The sequence below is a fragment of the Myotis daubentonii genome, chromosome 1 (genome assembly GCF_963259705.1).
Source record: "Myotis daubentonii chromosome 1, mMyoDau2.1, whole genome shotgun sequence".
Taxonomy (NCBI): Eukaryota; Metazoa; Chordata; class Mammalia; order Chiroptera; family Vespertilionidae; genus Myotis; species Myotis daubentonii.
In genome coordinates, this window is record NC_081840.1 from 186,637,152 (window position 1) to 186,655,630 (window position 18,479).

At 39.2% G+C, this 18,479-nt stretch overlaps 1 protein-coding gene across 7 annotated transcripts in view; it reads right to left on the reverse strand.

Annotated features, from left to right (window-relative positions):
• The window catches only part of LOC132218095 (alpha-fetoprotein-like), a 39,588-nt gene that overhangs the window by 19,806 nt on the left and 1,303 nt on the right, over positions 1 to 18,479 (reverse strand). Inside the window, exons 1-8 of one of the 7 annotated variants that reach the window (XM_059668840.1) lie at positions 15,870 to 18,340; positions 14,778 to 14,829; positions 14,490 to 14,631; positions 10,702 to 10,913; positions 8,583 to 8,715; positions 4,732 to 4,829; positions 3,586 to 3,715; positions 1,612 to 1,826 (exon numbers count right to left, since the gene is read on the reverse strand). In XM_059668840.1, the coding sequence (XP_059524823.1) occupies positions 1,612 to 1,826; positions 3,586 to 3,715; positions 4,732 to 4,829; positions 8,583 to 8,715; positions 10,702 to 10,913; positions 14,490 to 14,631; positions 14,778 to 14,829; positions 15,870 to 15,954 (1,067 nt within the window). In that variant the 5' untranslated portion in view covers positions 15,955 to 18,340. Of the gene's footprint in view, positions 1 to 1,611; positions 1,827 to 3,585; positions 3,716 to 4,731; positions 4,830 to 8,582; positions 8,716 to 10,701; positions 10,914 to 12,288; positions 12,396 to 14,190; positions 14,464 to 14,489; positions 14,645 to 14,777; positions 14,830 to 15,869; positions 18,341 to 18,479 lie in introns of those variants that run through there. The other 6 variants (XM_059668849.1, XM_059668882.1, XM_059668873.1 and 3 more) reach the window with 6 other exon arrangements.

The following is an 18,479-nucleotide window of genomic DNA, read 5'->3' on the forward strand; positions in this document are numbered from 1 at the left end:
GTCAGGGCACATGCCCGCGTTGCAGGCTCAATTTCCAGTAGGGGGTATGCAGGAGACAGCCAATAGGTGTTTCTCTCTCATCAATGTTTCTATCTCTATATCCATCTCCCTTCCTCTCTCTCTAAAATCAATAAAGACAATAATAAATAAATACTTTTTCAAATAAAGTCACACACTAGTGAGTGGCAGATCCAAAACTTAAACCTAAAATACTTTAATTAGCTGATAGTTCATGGCTCAGAATCTCTAGTTACTTTCATTAAAAATTAATTTTAAGTACTTGGGTGAGAACACATTTTTCTCAATGATTGTTGAGGCTAGATTTTATAAGTATTACAATTCTTTTGAAAGAAGTGCTGGCTGGCTAAGTATTAAATCACCATCTTTCCTTCTTTTCCATATAAACTTTCAAGCATGAGTAGTTCATGCATAATCTACCCATTCTTCTGGATTACAAGGAAGGAAATTTGGAGTCTAGGATATATACAAAAGAATCACAGAATTGCAGGAGGTATCTTAGAAGTCATCTTATCCAACCACCTCAGTTTACTGTCGGAACACAAGAGTCTGGAGAAATTTCGTGGCTTGACCTACATGCCAAATGGCAAAGCTGGACTGGAAATCAAGTCTCCCAACTCATAGTCTAATGTGAAAACCACTAAAAAGCTAGGCCTAAGAACTTCTTCAGTACCAGATGCAAGTTTAGGAATAAGTAGGTTCAGGAGGAGACACTCATTTTTTAAGCCAATATCCAATATATTTTTTGAAATATAGCTATGGACTTTCTACAAATTCAAATAATATTTCACAAAGTGATCTTGGAAATATTTTAACCATACAATAATATTGAAGTCAGTTTGTCTTATGCACAAATTAATATGCATTTCTGAATGGATGCCAGAGATATTAATACTCCATCCATATCTCTAATCTTTAAATGGCACACTATGGTTTTGGGTGTAAGTATTAATTAAAATAGAAGAGCTGCCCTAGTCGGTTTGTCTCAGTGGATAGAGCATTGGCCGAGGACTGAAGGGTCCCTGATTCAAATCCAATCAAAGGCACATGCTCATGTTGTGGGGTCAATCCCCAGAAGGAGGTAGCCAATCCATGATTCTCTCTCATCATTGATGTTTCTCTCTCTCTCTCCCTCTCCCTTCCTCTCTGAAATGAATAAGAAATATATTTTTAAAATAATAATTAATATAAAATAGAAGAGCTGACCAGGTATACCTTTCTGAAGCTCTTACTTAGAGGACTCTAAGTCCGTTAGAGCAAACATTTGACCTCCACTGTATTTTTTAAAAAGTTCCTGTATTAGTTGTCAACATTTAAAAATTAAGAAACTCCAAGAATCTCTCAAAATGCAGTAGACCTAACCACCCAAAGCCTGCATTCCAATATGGTAACATGTGGCTGGAGTTATGTAGTAGCTACCAACTTTGGACTCCAACCAAACATCTCCTGCTGGTCACAGTTCCCATTTAGTTGCTCATTCACATCATTGGCTAACTGCTATCATCATTTAAGTTTACAACTTTATATACTATTTTAAATAATCTATAAATATAATGTTCCATCATTAACATTTTATAAAAAATTTTGTATTACTCTTGTAGAAAATCATCCTGCTTGTCAGTGAATTGTTTGCATACAAATCGATCTTCTGTAAACCTGCTGAGTGGCAGGGATGAGAGATGAGTTTTATTGTCATTTTCAGAGTTGATAATGCATTCCCCTCTGAATGGCACTGGCAGTGCACAGCATGGGGTGATCTTGCTGGATAGGAGAGCCTGTTTAGAGCAGGTATAGTTCATAAGCTGGCTCTAAAATAGAAAAGGGAGCAGTTGTTTTTGATGACTTCATTCGAACTTATTCATTAAATAATTTATTTATTTATTGTTATTAATAGAACACAAGAGAAAAAACTTCTCATCTTATATTGCTTTATCCTTGGCAAACTGAAAGACCAAAAAAGTCATTTGTAGTGACTCATTCTAATTAGAAAAGCTTCTCTATTTGACCTTACTCAAGTGTCACAATCTCTTTTAAATAGACCATAGTAGCCCTAACCGGTTTGGCTCAGTGGATAGAGCATCAGCCTGCGGACTCAAGGGTCCCAGGTTCGATTCCGGTTAAGGGCATGTACCTTGGTTGCGGGCACATCCCCAGTAGGGGGTGTGCAGGAGGCAGCTGATCGATGTTTCTCTCTCATCGATGTTTCTAACTCTCTATCTCTCTCCCTTCCTCTCTGTAAAAAATCAATAAAATATATTTTAAAAAAAATAGACCATAGTATTGTTTCCATGTTTAGGTCAACAAAATACAAATGAAGAGTTTTATTGTCTTGCTATTGTTGCTATTGTTGTAAGATCTCAATTTAGGAGACATTTTTCTCTGTCATTTACTATATATCCTATATAATAAAAGGCTAATATGCAAATCGACCAAATGGCAGAAAGACCAGTCGCTATGATGCACCCTGACCACCAGGGAGCAGACGCTCAATGCAGGAGCTGCCACCTAGTGGTCAGTGTGCTCCCACAGCTGGGCTCATGGCTGGTGAGCACAGCGGTGGCGGCAGGAGCCTCTCCCACCTCCACAGCAGTACTAAGGATGTCTGACTGACAACTTAAGCCCACTCCTCACAAGGAGTGGGCTTAAGTCGTCAGTCAGACATTCCCCAAGGGCTCCCAGACTGTGAGAGGGCACAAACTAGGCTGAGGGACGCCCCCCTCCTCCGAGTGCATGAATTTCATGCACCGGGCCTCTAGTATTACAATAATATTATTATTACGTATACTTACATACATTTACCTATCCATACATATGTACACACAAATAACGGTGTGTGTGCATGAATAAGCTAGTCTCTACACTTAAGCAACTCACAATCTAGTTGGAGGGTCAAACAATTAAACAATAATAATGCATTATAACAGAAGTTGTAAAAAAAGGTGTATATATATATATGATACTTTGGAAGAAAAAAGCAATTTGTAGTGTGAAGATCTTGAATAATTTGAATCTTAAAGGACATATAAAAGTTAGTTGGAAACAAAAGAAGAGGAAAGGCATTCTAGAATTGTTCATCTTTATAAAGAATCTTAGAGGTAAGAGAAAACTGTCACACTGGTTTCTATCTTCATCCCTGCTCTTTTCACTGACAAGTTCTTTCAAACCTTCACAGAAAGGTAAGTCTCAATACTATTTAATATATGTCAAAAAATTCAAAAGGAAAAAAATTCTAATTCATTATTTAGAAGTTAGCATAACTAAATACCAAAATCTGATAAGTGATAATCACTTTTGCAGATTCATTACATACCACTATCACCTTTATTTAAGCAATACAAGGTTTTTAAATTAACTAATTGGGGTGATATTGGTTAATAACATTATACAAATTTCAAGTGCACAATTCTATGATACATCATTGCATTGTATGCTCATCACCCAAAGTCTACCACCATATAGTTGACCCCCTTTAACCTCTTCATCCTCCTCCCAATCTTCGTCCCCTATGTTAAGAATTATAAGTATTTTAAAGGCCAGAGTGAGTTTTGAGAAAACAGAGGATCCTACCCTGCCAAATACACATGCGACTGCATTTCCTTCACAACAGGTCTGATGAAGATTTTTAATATCAGCAGCCAGTTTGGCAATTTCAGAAAAGTTAGCTTTAGGTTGTTTTTTAGTCAACAGAACCAATTCCCTGAAAAAAAAAAAAGGTACATTTTAAACAACATTGTGAATTTGGTTATTTCTAAAGTTAGTTCTAATTCATTGAGTAACCAAAAGGATAGAAACACATTGTAAATGTAGGGTGAAGAGAATATTTTAAATGCTTTCTGTTTCTTCAGTGATGGCACCCAGAGTCATATAATATCTAAGTCACAAAACAAATATGATTCAACTGATAATCATGGATAATATAGTCATTTTAATCATTTAAATTATTGCTTAAAGAGTTGAGCTGCTTGGAGAAGTGATTTGGATATTTATCTGACCTGATTTTCCAAGTAAAAGTCTTCATCACAAAGACATTAATTACAGGAGGCTTGGGTCTCCCTTGCCTCTCTCTGTTGACAACTGAGCAATATCCCTGAAATTTCTCAGGAAATAGGGACAATGAGCCTGCCTTGGAAGGAGAACTGAGCTTCTAGGCAGCCCAATGTTGTCCTAAATTGGAGAAGAAGGTAATATAAGACAGATGCATGTCTTTAGGGGTCAACTTGGACAGAAACACAATCTAGACCAGAAAAGAGGCATATTGGATAACATCAAATTCTTCTCCCGCTTCATCCTCCTCCATTCCCACCCCAAGAAACACCACTGACTTCCTCTGTTCTGTGTAACATTGAAGCCAATGTTTTCCTATCTTCCCAGAAAAAAAAATAGCTTTTGTCCTCCAGCCTTTACCATGCAGAATAATTAAGTACCTGCTTCTGTATGTATGGAATCAGTTGTGCACTGAGGAAGAGACTAAGGGTGAGCAGATGGAAAAAACTGAGGCAGGAGATAATGGGCAGAAATTACAATTGTGCAATTTCATGCCCAGCCCTGTGTGCCCTATTGCACAGGCAAGGCAAGTAGCGTATGTGTAGAGAAAAGAATCAGGTCTGTACTGAGAGACATTATTAAATGAAAAATAAATGATTTTTCAAATTAGTTTATTCAACAGGGTGATCCAGCAACAACAAAGTCCACAAATCTGAAAAGGTAACTTACACTGCTTTGGCTACTTTGTGGTTGAATTTAGTCCCAATTTCACATAAATGATGATGCCTCAAAGATATTTCTCTAATGTATTTTCTGATGGGTTGTAGCTGTAATTAGAAAAACAAATCATCAAGGAAATATGGTAGTTACATTCGTCATTAGTAAAGAAAAAAGAAAAGTAAAAATTGTGTATCTCTTCAAAACTAGAAAAATGTTAGTGTCATATTTAAAAGAGGCCAAATGGAACAGCATAATTTTGGGGGCTTTTGTTGTTGCTGTTGTTTTATAAAATAGCAACTCTTTTCAGCAGAGATCACTTGTTCCAGTGATCAAACATTTGGAATATAAATGAGAACAAGAAACTGAGCAAAGGAAAGTCACTAGAGTACATTTGATATGTGTTACAGTTGTATTTTGGTTTTATTCAAGTAGCTAACTCTGTCATTTTGGACATGTCTCCAAGAGTTATCTATAATATATGTTTTAGTTTTACAATATATATTAATGAAGTCCCCCCAAATATGTTCATTCTTTAACTCAGGATTTTTACTTTTGAAACTATTGCAAATATACTTTTCTAAATAGATAAAAACAAAATTGCTCAAAAATGTATTTTATGATAGTAAAAATTTAGAGACAAAATGTTTCAACAGCAGAGAGGGGGTTAACTTAATAGCGCATTATTTTTTAAAAGATGTATATTGCTAATCGAAAGTTAAGATGTTTAAATCTCTATCAAAACTCTATATTTAGTGTGATTGCACAATGTACAAAATAAAATCTATAAAGAAAAAAAATACCAAAATTGATATCTCTCAGTGGTGGGAATGTAAGTAATAGTTTAAAATTTCAGAAAAGGTCTATATTTTCACTGAAAACATTATATTGACCACATAATACTTTTACTTTGGGTAACTTCACCTTACAGTACTATTTTTAAGAACAAATTAGAAAATATATACAAAGGAAATATTCAAACCACAAAACTGACACAATAATTATAATTATATTTTTATAATTAATTATAAATATTATTTTATCTTTAATACCACACATCTGAAATTAAGTACAAACACATACACACACACACACACAAACACACACATATATATATATATATAAGCTTAAGTGACCATTATGACCGGTTGACCAGTCGCTATGATGCACACTGACCACCAGGGGGCAGACACTCAACACAGGAGCTGCCCCTGGTGGTCAGTGCGCTCCTACAGCCAACCTCCTGTGGTGGTCAACCTCCCATGGTCCCTCCCCCTGGCTGGCTGGCACCGATAGGCCCCAATAGAGACTGGGCGAGAAGGCCATGGTTGGCCCCTGATCACCAGACAGGCCGAGGGACTCCACCTGTGCACGAATTCATGCACCGGGCCTCTAGTTTATTTATAAGAGAGTTTCTGAATATTTAGTTCATAAGGTTGTGTCTGATCACAGATACAACTTTTGCACAATTGGTTATGTAATTTTTTCTGAGTTTGGGAGCCAGAACTACTAGGAACAGACATCTTAGAAGTAGCAACTTTAAATATCACAAAACGAGGTAGAGGAGAAAACAACTCTTAACCAACTTAAAAAAATTTGCTTATACCTAACATTATAGAGGCATGTTATACATGAAAGAAAAATTTTCATTGCAAGGGTTAAGGTTAAGAAAACTTTGTAACTTAAAATAGTAAGCATCAAGTTACCTTGAGAATGCATTTTCATGAAAATTCTCAATCTTCAGAAATACCAGGTAATGAAACATAAGTTTGCATGATCATTTACTTTTTGGTTTTTATTAATATGAAACCAAAAGCAATAAAAAAAGACTGTCCTGCTAGGAATACAGAATTGGCTTCTGAAAGAATTGGTGTTCACTAAGAGAAAGAATGAAGAGGAAGGCCATATATATATATATATATATATATATATATATATATATATATATATATATATATTCTACATAATAAAAGGCTAATATGCAAATTGGTCGAATGGTGGAACGACCAGTCACTATGACACACACTAACCACCATGGGGAAGAAGCCGGGCTCATGGCTGATGAGCGCAGGGACAGTGGCGGGAGCCTCTCCTGCCTCCACGGCAGCACTAAGGATATCCAACTGCCCGCTTAGGCCAGTTCCCCACAGCGGGCCTAAGCCATCAGTTGGACATCCCCTTAGGGCTCCTGGACTGCAAGGGTGCAGGCCGAGCTGAGGGACACCCCAAGTGCACAAATTTCATGCACTGGGCCTCTAGTTTAATGATAATAGCTATAATTATTGCATATTAGCATATGCCAGAAACTCTTTAGATATATAATATAATTTCTTGTACAAGGTAGACAATGAAGAACTCAATAGGAGAAACAATGTAAAGGAATAGAGAAATAGAAGTTTAGAGGAATATGAGATAACATCTCACTGAAAAGATTAAAAAAGAACACAGCAAGGAAGAAGCGGCACTGCTTTTAGCCTTGAGAAATTCATCAACGTGATTATCAAACTACTACTCATTTCATCACAACCTTTGGAAAATCCATCTGGTGCCTCCTCTAGAAAAAATGGTTATTGTACATTGATATTTAGAACCTTTAATTTGCACAGACAAAACATATTTTGTCATGAAATTAATCACATTTACAACTATTTATACATAATTTAATGAAGGACAAAATGCCACATGGTTAAAATTAAGTGTGGCTGACTGTATATTCCAAAGATGACTACAGCAATGTTTTCTATCTTATGCTCGTCTTACGGTGAGACATTGACAGTTCTCCCATCAAAAGTTACAAGATTATTATATACTGTCCCCTTCAAACTGATGAGTTTTCATGGTGTTTCAGCCACAGAGTATGGCAGAAGTAACATCTGAGTCTGGGTCTTGAAAGGGCATATCATTTCTGCTTTACCCACTAGAATACTCATCCTTAAAGACTTTGGCCATGGGAAAGCAGTGGAATTGCCCAAGGCTGCCATGCTGTAAGGAAGCCCAAACTACTTAAGGCATTGTGGGCAATGAAGAGAGGCTATAATAAATCTCACCAAAAATAACCTCACAGGGTGATCTGATCACAGCTTCCTAACTAGGCCCATCATAGTGGGCTGACATTTTAGCAAAATGTTTATTTTTGCCTTAATCAAGTCCTGTCCATTGTTTCTGTACATCTATGTTAACATCTTTGAAATGCTTTATAATCTTGTTAACTATCCAATGTATAAAACTGCCAAACTGCCATTTTCCCAAGCATTTAAGATTTTGGTTTCTGGCAGTGTCATCAGTTTAGCTCAAATAAAGTCTTTTAAAAATTCTCTACAGGATTTTGCATTCTTTTGTCAACAGCAGAGAGAATTCTTGGAGAGGCCCTGAGATTGTATGAGAAGAAAGAGATGTTGAAGCACCTCCGCCCCCCGACCGCCCCGCCCCCGCCCCCGCCCCAATGTTTCAGCCCTTTAGAGTTCCAGACCCAAGCATTGTCTGACTATAACCACATGAAAGGCCATGGGACAGAAGTGTCCAGATGAGTCCTTCCTGAATCCCTGCCAGTCAGAAATCAAGAGAATGAAATGATTGTTTTAAGTCACTAAAATTTGGGGTGTTCTGTTCTGTAGCAACAGTAACTGAGATATTAAATATTTATTATTATGGAGTAGTATCTATGCTAGATCATGCTCCTCAAATTTATGACTATACATATTGCCTAAGTATCTTGTTAAAATGAAGTCTTGTCTAGTAGGTCTGGAAAGAGCTGCAGATTCTGCACTTCTAACAAGCTTCCAGGTGATGCATATGCCATTGATCCACAGCCCACACTTTGCATAGCACGGCCCTGAATAACAGTTGACATATGAGTGTCTTACCTTTATCTGGAGGCATTCAATCTTATTTTCTTCTTGGCAACATGACTGAACAGCTGTTTCATAGCAAGCAGACATGGTCAGAATAGTGGGTCCATACAAGAATGGATGCTTTCTAGAAGTTTCATAAATGTACCTGTAATTTGACAAACCAGAAATTGTGTACTTTGGAGTTCAAGAACATGTGCAGATGCTGTTTCTTAAAAATTTAGGGTTGCCCTAGCCAGTTTGGCTCAGTCAATAGAGTGTCGGCCTATGGACCAAAAGGTCCTGGGTTCAATTCTGATCAAGGGCACATGCCTGGGTTGCAGGATCAATCCCCAGTGGGGGTGTGCAGGAGGCAGCCGATCAGTGATTCTCTCTCATCATTGATGATTCTATCTCCCTCTCTTCCTCTCCCTTCCTCTCAAAAATCAATAAAAATATATTTTAAAAAAATTTAGGGTTCACTTAGTTTTGTTGACCTGTAACATCTAGAATATCATGGTGAGAATGATATGAACTAGCACTATACTTAAATGCATCAAATGTTCACAATGGATAGATTACTGTGAAGTTAGTCAGACATTTCGACTGCCCATGAGGTAACCAAGTGTACCTCTGGGGTGATGGGGAAAGAGAATCAGGAATCAAAACTTTTCACTCTTATATAAGCATAGAAATTAGAAAATTCAATAGTCTAAACTGAATTATAAATGCAGGATTGTACACGAGTACAGAGGAATTAAATTTAGAAGTTCTTTCTAGACTAAAGAAGTTGTGTTATCTTTTCAGTCCAAAGTAGCTGACTTTTTCTACAGCTTTGATATAAATTACTGTTTCCTTGGTTGAGAATTAAATCAAGTTCTTGGCTTATAATTATGAGGCAAGTAGTAGAAAATTATTTGTCCCTTGAATATTTATAGTTGTATGCACATAAGTTAAAAATAGCAAATAAAATAGCCCCTTAATTACTGACTTTATTATAAATATTCAAGAAGAGGTTAAATTCGCTGCCTGAGTATTGGTTGGAATTTTTAATCTCTGAAAGTTCAACCCAAATCTGATTCTATAATTCTCACCTACATTAAATGGGTAGCCATTTTTCTGTTCCCATTTAGTTGCCCTTAATATCAGACAAGTTGGGACCCTATCCAATTTCTGTTCCATTATCCTTTCTCCCTTTTTTGGCTGAGGACACTTAATTTTTTTCTTGAAGGCTCAGTAATTGCTGGAGCAATTCTGCCCTTTTATGGGTAAATTAAAAGAATTAGCATTATTCAGCATTGTCACCCTGTCTGCCCATTCATCTCTGGCCTAGAGTTTCATGACTAAAACCTGAAATCAAACTTCTTCCATGACTTGCACTCTAGAACCAGCAATCAAATCTTTCCTTATTCCTGGAGTCTGAGCCTATACTGATAAGATGGCCAGAACTGGATTCCTTGAGAACTGAAGCCTTGTATTTATCTTGTCATTTCTACCTCTCTGGGTATTGATTTCCTGCCTCTAAACCCCAGCCACTTGCTAGCACAGTACTCTCAACATATAGACTCCTCCTGTGTTAACTAGAAAACCAAAATATGAGCTTGACTACCCATTTGCCATATGCTGTCTACTCCAGGTGGGAATTATAGAACCAGAGTTCTTGTGTAGAAAACTCATTTCTGACATCTACAATTGTTACTTATTCCTAGTGTCCCAATGACAGACCCTGTGTCCATGCCTATCGGATACCATCCCTGATATCCTCTGATGAACATCCCAAATGCCAGCCCCTTGCCTGAGCTATTACCTGCTTTCTGTTTCTAGTACTTTCTGTTTATTATGCTTTACCTGCTTGACTATACATTTCAACATCATTTGCTTCTGGTTTGACTAATGTAACCTTTAAGGAGATGGGTTCATTATAGGTTCTAGTCACTTTTAATGTTTCATGGCTCAGACATTTCCATATCCTATTGAGTTCACTGAGACCATAATTGTCATTCAGAGGGAGAAAAAATATATTGTAGCTTAAATTTTCACTTTAATTCCATGTCATAGAGCATTGTGTTCTCAGAGGCTGTTATGTAAAAAAGACCTGTCTTCAAAACTGGAAAATACTCTTCTTCAAAGACAATGGCAAGGAGAAATGACTTACCTCTTCTTCACTAACACTTGATTCCCTTTGTTCACCTCACAGATCTGCTCAAGATCTGGAATTTGCAATATTTCTCTGTAATTTGCATCATCTTTTTTATTTAATAGGAAGCACTTATGTCTTGCTGTGTTGTTTACATTGCAACAGTCAGAAAGTACATGTTTGTCAGCCATTCCTTGGTTATTACATACATGCTCTAAGAAGGTGGTCATCTGTAGGAGGAAATAATAATTTAAAGAAGAAGCATGTGGGCTCTACATTCCTAACTGCAGGCAGAGTAAGGAATTATTATTTTTATAAAGTATATTTTTATTGATTTCAGAGATGAAGGGGGAGAGAGAGAGAGAGATAGAAACATCAGTGATGAGAGAGAATCATTGATCGGCTGCCTTCTGCATGCCCTCACTGGGGATCGAGCCCACAACCTGGGCATGTGCCCTTGACTGGAATCTAACCTGGGACCCTTCAGTCCCCAGGCCGATGCTCTATCCACTGCGAGCCAAACCAGCCAAGGCAGAAATTATTTTTTTTATAGGCAACTGAGTGCAGAATGTTACACTTTGTATCCAATAGTCCCTGGACATAGTTCTTCTGTACAAAAGTCTTTTAGGTTTCTAAGTCTAAATTCTCACATGTTGGACATTGACCAAATAGAATTTATTATTCTCTCCTTTCCTATGTAATTGCTTCATTTTCACACAGTTCATAATATTAAAATAAACATAAGCCAGAATGTCCAGGGCCTAAAGAAATCAAGATATTTTAAGTGAGAATTATCTACCAATAAATAGATAGTAGTTTGCTTTCCTGTCTTCCTAGTTTTATTTCCATGGCAAGTTATATTAAGAATTGAACTCTGAAGCAATGTGTATTTAGTGTCAAATATTCAAGTGGAAATGTAATAATTCAGTTAGTTTTCAAATACCTTTGGGTGGCAGTAAATGTGTGGAATAGTGTAAACTTCAAATGACATGTTTTAAGATTTGGGGGATAAAGGAGTAAAATCTTCAGCTTTTGAAATGTAAATAAGAAGAAATCACTATAAAATAAGTGAGTCTAGCCCAGGGGTGGGCAAACTTTTTGACTCGAGGGCCACAATGGGTTCTTAAACTGGACCGGAGGGCCGGAACAAAAGCATGGATGGAGTGTTTGTGTGAACTAATATAAATTCAAAGTAAACATCATTACATAAAAGGGTATGGTCTTTTTTTTCAATAGTTTTATTCATTTCAAACGGGCCAGATCTGGCCCGCGGGCTGTAGTTTGCCCACGGCTGGTAGCCACTGACATAAGTACTTCATTTAAAATCTGTTTCTAATAAGACTAATGATTTTTCTAAATATATATACAATCTAATAAAAGGTAGGTTTTAGAGGAAGGAATAAAAATAGAAAGAAGAAAACTACTCATTTGTATTTTAAATTGTTTGTCATGAGAATAATTGGTCAAGCAGATAGGTAGGTAAAAGATGACAGATAGATAGATGATAGAAAGAACATGTTAGTGTTTATCAAGAATTTGCTAATCACAAAATAGACATACTTTATAAAAAACAATAGTAATTCCTAAGATTTCAAGATTATTTACTAACTTGGAAAAGAGCCCATAATAATATTCACTTCTTTCTTCTTTTACATATTCTCTAAGAAACATTTTAAAATTAGTACTTCATTTTCTCAGGAACTTTTATACAAAGATGTTAGACTATAGTAGTTTAGTGATGGAGGGAAAGCAACAAACTTAACAAATTGACAATTTAGGCTATAATTCATTCCCTTGAATGTTTGGTTCCAAGAGTCCTAGAGATGACCTGATAAACTATCTGTACTAATAAAAGCCTAGGTGGTCCTTGCACCCTCACATGCGACATCATCACAAGATGGCCACCAGAAAGATGGCTGCCACAAGATGGCCACATACACAACAGAGGCGGGGCCAGGTGGCTGCTCATCACAATGAGGACTGGGGGTCCCACAGCTTTGTGTGACTTGGACAAGGTGGGTCCCAGAGTCTCTGCGAGCTCGTGTGGAAGAGGTGGGTCCTGGCATAGGAGGCAGGTCGTGGCAGGGGAGGGCACTTGGGGGTGATCAGGCTGGCAGGGGGGCAGTAAGGTGTCAATTAGGCCAGCAGGAGAGCGGTTAAGGGCAATCAAGCTGGTAGATAGAAGCGAATAGGGCAATCAGGCAGGCAGGCAGGTGAGCAGTTGGGAGCCAGCAGTCCTGGATTATGAGAGGGATGTCTGACTGCTCAGGGATTGGGCCTAAACCAGCAGTCGGACATTCCCTGAGGGGTCCCAGATTGGAGAGGGTGCAGGCCGGGCTGAGGGACATGCATTTTGTACACCATGCCTCTAGTCTATACTAATAAAAGCCTAGGTGGTGTCTCGCCCTTGCATCATCACAAGATGGCCACCCTCATATCATCACAAGACAGCTGACCCTACATCATCACAATATGGCCACCCCCATGTTGTCACAAGATGGCTGCCCCGACATTGTCACAAGATAGCCACCACAATATAGCCACCATAAGATGGCCACCACAAGATAGTTGGCAAGGGAGGGCAGTTGGGAGTGATTGGGCTGGCAGGGGAGGGCAGTTAGGGGCGACCGGGCTGGTAAGGGAACAGTTAGGTGTCCATCATGCTGGCAGGGGAACAGTTAGAGGGTGATCAGGCTGGCAGGCAGAAGGGGTTAGAGGCAATCAAGCAGGCAGGCAGGGGAACGGTTAGGAGTTAGTGGTCCCAGATTGTGAGAGGAATGTCTGACTGCCGGTCAGTTGGACACACCCCAAGGGGTTCCAGATTGGAGAGGGTGCAGGCTGGGCTGAGGGACAACCCTCAAGTGCACAAATTTCATGCACTGGGCCTCTAGTCTATATATATAACAAGGTAGCAAACATAACGTGGTAACAACCAGTCACTATGATATTCACTGCAGCCAACAAACCAGCCCGATAGGGGGTGGGGTCAGCAGGCCAACCTCCCTGAAACCCCACCCCCAGCCAGCCCAGCACCTGATCACCGCCCACCCCGATCAGGGGCAGGGCTGGCCAGCCAACCGCCTGCACCCCCTCCCCCAAGCTGGCCCTGCCCCCAATGGGTCCCTACCACCCCGATTTGCCTTCGGTCTCTCCTCCGAGCCAGCTCCACCCCCGATTAGCTCCCCCCACTCTGATCAGGGGCAGGGCCAGCCCACCTACTACCCATGGCCTCTCCCCCAGGCCGCTGAACCCTGATCAGCCCCTCCACCCTGATTGGCTCACAGACCCTCCCCGCAGCCAGCTCCACCCTGATTGGCCCCCACACACCAATAGGGTATGGGGTTTGCTGGCCCACCACCCACAGCCCCTCCCTATGGCCAGCCTCACCCCCAATCACCTCCCCCACTCCAATTGGGGCTGGGGTCCACCAGCCAATCACCTGTGGCCCCTCTCCTCAGCTGGCCCAGCCCTGATCCGGCCCCAATCAGATTGGGCCAGCCAGCCTACCTCCTGCTGTCTCCTCCTCTCAACAGGCCCGACACCAATCTGCTGATTGGGGCTGGGCTGGCCGGACCCCACCTGTGTATGAATTCATGCACTGGGTCTCTAGTAAGTTTATAAAACTATAAAGATTATATCATAAGTATGAATATGTACATATTGCTGCCTTACAATCCTCAACCAATTTTTTCAGTGAGCCCTTCTTATAACAACATGTTTTGGTTGCAATTTAATTGAGAGAGAGAGAGAGAGAGAGAGAGAGAGAGAGCAAGAGAAAGGTAGAAGGCACAAGATGATTCACATACCAACTGGTAAGAGCATTCTAAAGGTGACTCATGTAGCTTGAGGCTCTTGCATTTCTCTGCAAAATCTAGTAACTCTTCAACTATGGTTTGTACTTCTTCATAAGTGGATTTCTGAAGAAACTGAGCAACCATAATGCTAATGCTGAAACATGACACTGTGAGTGTTAAAGATAGAATTGAACACTTTTCCACCATCATTCTTGTTATCTCTTTGTCCCACTCCCCTCCCCCTAAATAATTAATGTGATTTTAAGTTTCAGATAAAAGTGTATTGATAATAAAACTCACATGTCTCTTAAGTTCTCCTCCAGATAATTCTGGCTATTAGAGTGCTGCATGGCTGAGGTGGAGGGGCAGGGGGAGAAAAAGAGGCTTTATACCAGGAAATTTTCCAAATTGAAATCCCCCTTTATAGTTCTGAAATCTATATTTATTCACCCATAAATTTTCACATGTATTTTTGATTATCATAATAAATTTTAAAAAGTATTAGAATATATCTTTGCTTGTATTTAAACTGTATTCTGCGAATGACATTTCTATTCAATATGTTGTGCAATTGAAATCTATCATTGGCCTACAAATGAGTTACATGTACTTACGTTGAAACTTCTGAAATAATTGAACTTGATGATTTGGTTATTCAACTTTACATTAGAAGAGTTCAATACCACACTGAAGAAATTTTAAGAAAATTAGAGTTTGCTTAATTTGGCAAAAGTAATATCTCACATGTATTGGATTTGCTCGTCATCTTCATCTTATTCCTTCTTATACTAATAGCTTCTATAATGCTTAGCAGCTATCTAGTAAGTAAAGAAACCACTATTACTTGCTATACTAACATGGGGGAAGGCTTTAGAGATAGCTATTCTGAATTCAACTTTGAGCTCTGATGCTTAATGTGGCTTTGGGAAAATAAGCTCTCAGAATTTGTGTTTCTCTATAAAATGCAAAAAAGTTCTATTACACTAGATAGTTGTTCACATTAAATGAAGTCATATGTGTGAAGCACCAAGCATAGTGCCTGGCTCACAATAGTTACTAAATAATGTAGTTCTAATATTATTCCTGCTATTATGAATACTTTTGATTTATCTAAAGCCCTTTATCAAATTTTAAATGCAAGTTTAAAATGTACCATTCTCTCACCAAAGTGAAAATAAGACTAAAAAATGAGGTCTTCCTGTGGATTGATTCAATATATTAGCTCTCTTCATTCATTCATTTCATAAGTTAACTTACATCAATTTTCAATGACCCAATGATAGTAATGAGCACTGAGAAAGAGAAGTCATTCCATGTGCATTTCAGTAGTCATTACCTCTTACTAGTACTCTGAGCACATGGAATGTATAGATTGGAAATAGGATTCCCTACCTGCATCTAGTAAACTTCTCTGAAGAGTTTGACCTTTAATGTAGCTGAAGAAAGCAAGAAAATATATGAATCTAACAGTCTTCATTTTTTCAGACAAACTTTTATGGAAGGTACTCTATCATTTGAGGGAACTGAAGAGTCCCCTTATAGTCTTTTTAATTAGTTAATGTTAATAATTAAACTTTTTCTGGTGAATATTTTTCCAGGCCACTATGACACTGATCAAGTTGAAGAATTCATAGCAATGATGAAATGTTGAGGGATAGCCATTCATTAACGAATACTGGATTTTAAAATGAGTTATGTCAATGTACTTGTTTTTTCAAGATTACACGATGTAGGCCTTGCAATGAAGTAATCAATAACACTTTGGTTAAACATCTCTTTTCCTAGAAATGTCTGCTGACAAGGTCAAAGTTCTAAAGTGAGGGGAGAAGATAAATATGAACTACCCCCAGTTCAAATGAACGGCTAAGGCCCCAGTTCCAGTGCTAGACACCTTTTCAAGCCCCTGAGAAAAGTAGGGAGCACAAGCCTTTGGAGAAAGCACAAGGGAATGGGATTGAATTGACTGAATGCTTACTGTGAGTCTGGCACTTTATATTACCATATACTAGCAATACTCTTTCTTGAATAAGGAATTAAGACTCAGGGTCATATTATTTGCTCATGCATTCACAGGTAGAGATTAAGGCTTGTCTGACTTCAGAGCCTATACCAGCCAAGAGCTAGTAGCAAAAGCTGAGGTCCCAACATTCCTCAGCTGCTGTCTGCTTGCCTGTCATTTAATTCTTGGGTCTAGGGAAGGAAACACTGATTAAACAAAAATTCTAAAATGAATGTAAAGTCCACAATTTTTGGAAATGAGAGATCGCTGAGATTCCTGTCCTCAGGTTCCTCATCTACAGAGGGAGGGTTTGGACCAGGCCATCTCTAAGGCTGGCAGTCCTTTGCTTGATTCTACTACACACGCATTCTCATTTCTGGGCTTCTAGGCAAAATATATCACAACTGAGAGAGATATTTGTTTGAAAAGCAAAGCAAAACTGTCATTATTTAAAATTGGGACACATTGGCTAATGTAAAGAATACTGATGGCCACGTGTGATAGAAAGCCAGGGTCAGCGAATGGAAGTGTCTGGCAGGTTTCCATCATCATTTTCAGGGTTCTCTAAACAGTCCCAATGCCCAACAATTCTTTTGTTGTGCATCCTTAGAGCCCTTCCCTTGAGATCTTACTCTAAACCTCTGGGAACTATCAGAAATGGCTCTATTACTCTAGGGATGGCATTACTAATTGGTGATTGCATTCTTTCTCTCTGAACCTATACTCAGCCTTAAAATCACTCACAGCACAATGCCACAGGACAGCCACTAGCAACTGATTGGAGTTGGAACTTGATGTATGTGGGCAAAGTTAATTCGTCTTTTTAGAAAAATTGAATGAAATTAACTTCCCAGGAGAACCATCCTCTCAGAGTAAGACTTTTGAAAACATAAAAAGATGTTAAGCCTGATGGTGGAATTTCAGACCAGAGGAAAGGCAAGTAGTGGGGATTATTTAAGGAAGGGCAAGGAATGAGTTTTGTGACAGGGCTCAAAAGAGAGCAAATAATTTGGTCCCTAAGAGAATTAGATCTTCAAGCTGACCTTTAATATAAGAAAGGGAAGGTATACAGGTACAGAACACACTGATAATTTCTAACAAATGTTATTTGCACAACAAACTTAATCCTTGTCCAACTAATAGCAACAGAGTTCAAAGAATCTTCAGAAAAACCATGACTGGATCCCTAGGTCCCACCAAAAACCTGGGTGGTGATGGCTCATGCACTCATTAGTCTTGACACTCATTAGTGCACCAGGAGGCTTATCACACTTACAAGCATCTCTAGTACCAGAGCATTCTTCCTGCAGCAAGTCTAGGTATGTTTTACTCCTTGATGTGGGTTTTGTCTGAGCAATACAGAATAAGTGGTTCTGAGTCCTCTCTTCTCCATGCAAAATATGTGTTTTGAATAAACCATTCCTCCCCCTCCTCACATCACATTGGTCAATATTAGTTTGTTCTCTGGCACATTAGCAGAGAGCTGTATGGCAGTTTCCTCTGTGATAAAGAGCCTTGTGATGGTAACAGGTTTCTGGGGCTCAGGTGTCATAGCTGCTGCTCTTAGCATAGTATTGGACACAGAATAGGATCCACTATTAGATACAAGATAGAATTAGCTAATTGTGCTCTTTCTCACTACTGTTGACTGAATTTATAATCTACTAGTGGCCTGTTGCACAAAAGTCGTGCATGGGGGAGGGGTGTCCCTCAGCCCAGCCTGCACCCTCTCCAATCTGGGACCCCTTGGGGGATGTCCAACTGTGGGTTTAGGCCCACGGGGATTGGGCCTAAACCAGCAGTCAGACATCCCTTTCGTAATCCGGGATTGCTGGCTCTTAACAGCTCACCTGCCTGCTTGCCTGATTGCCCCTAACCACTCTGCTTGCCAGCCTGCTCACCCCCAACTTCCCTCCCTGCTGACCTGCTCACTCCCAACTGCCCCCCCCACCAGCCTGATTACCCCCAACGGCCCCCCACCACCTTATCACTCACAATTGCCC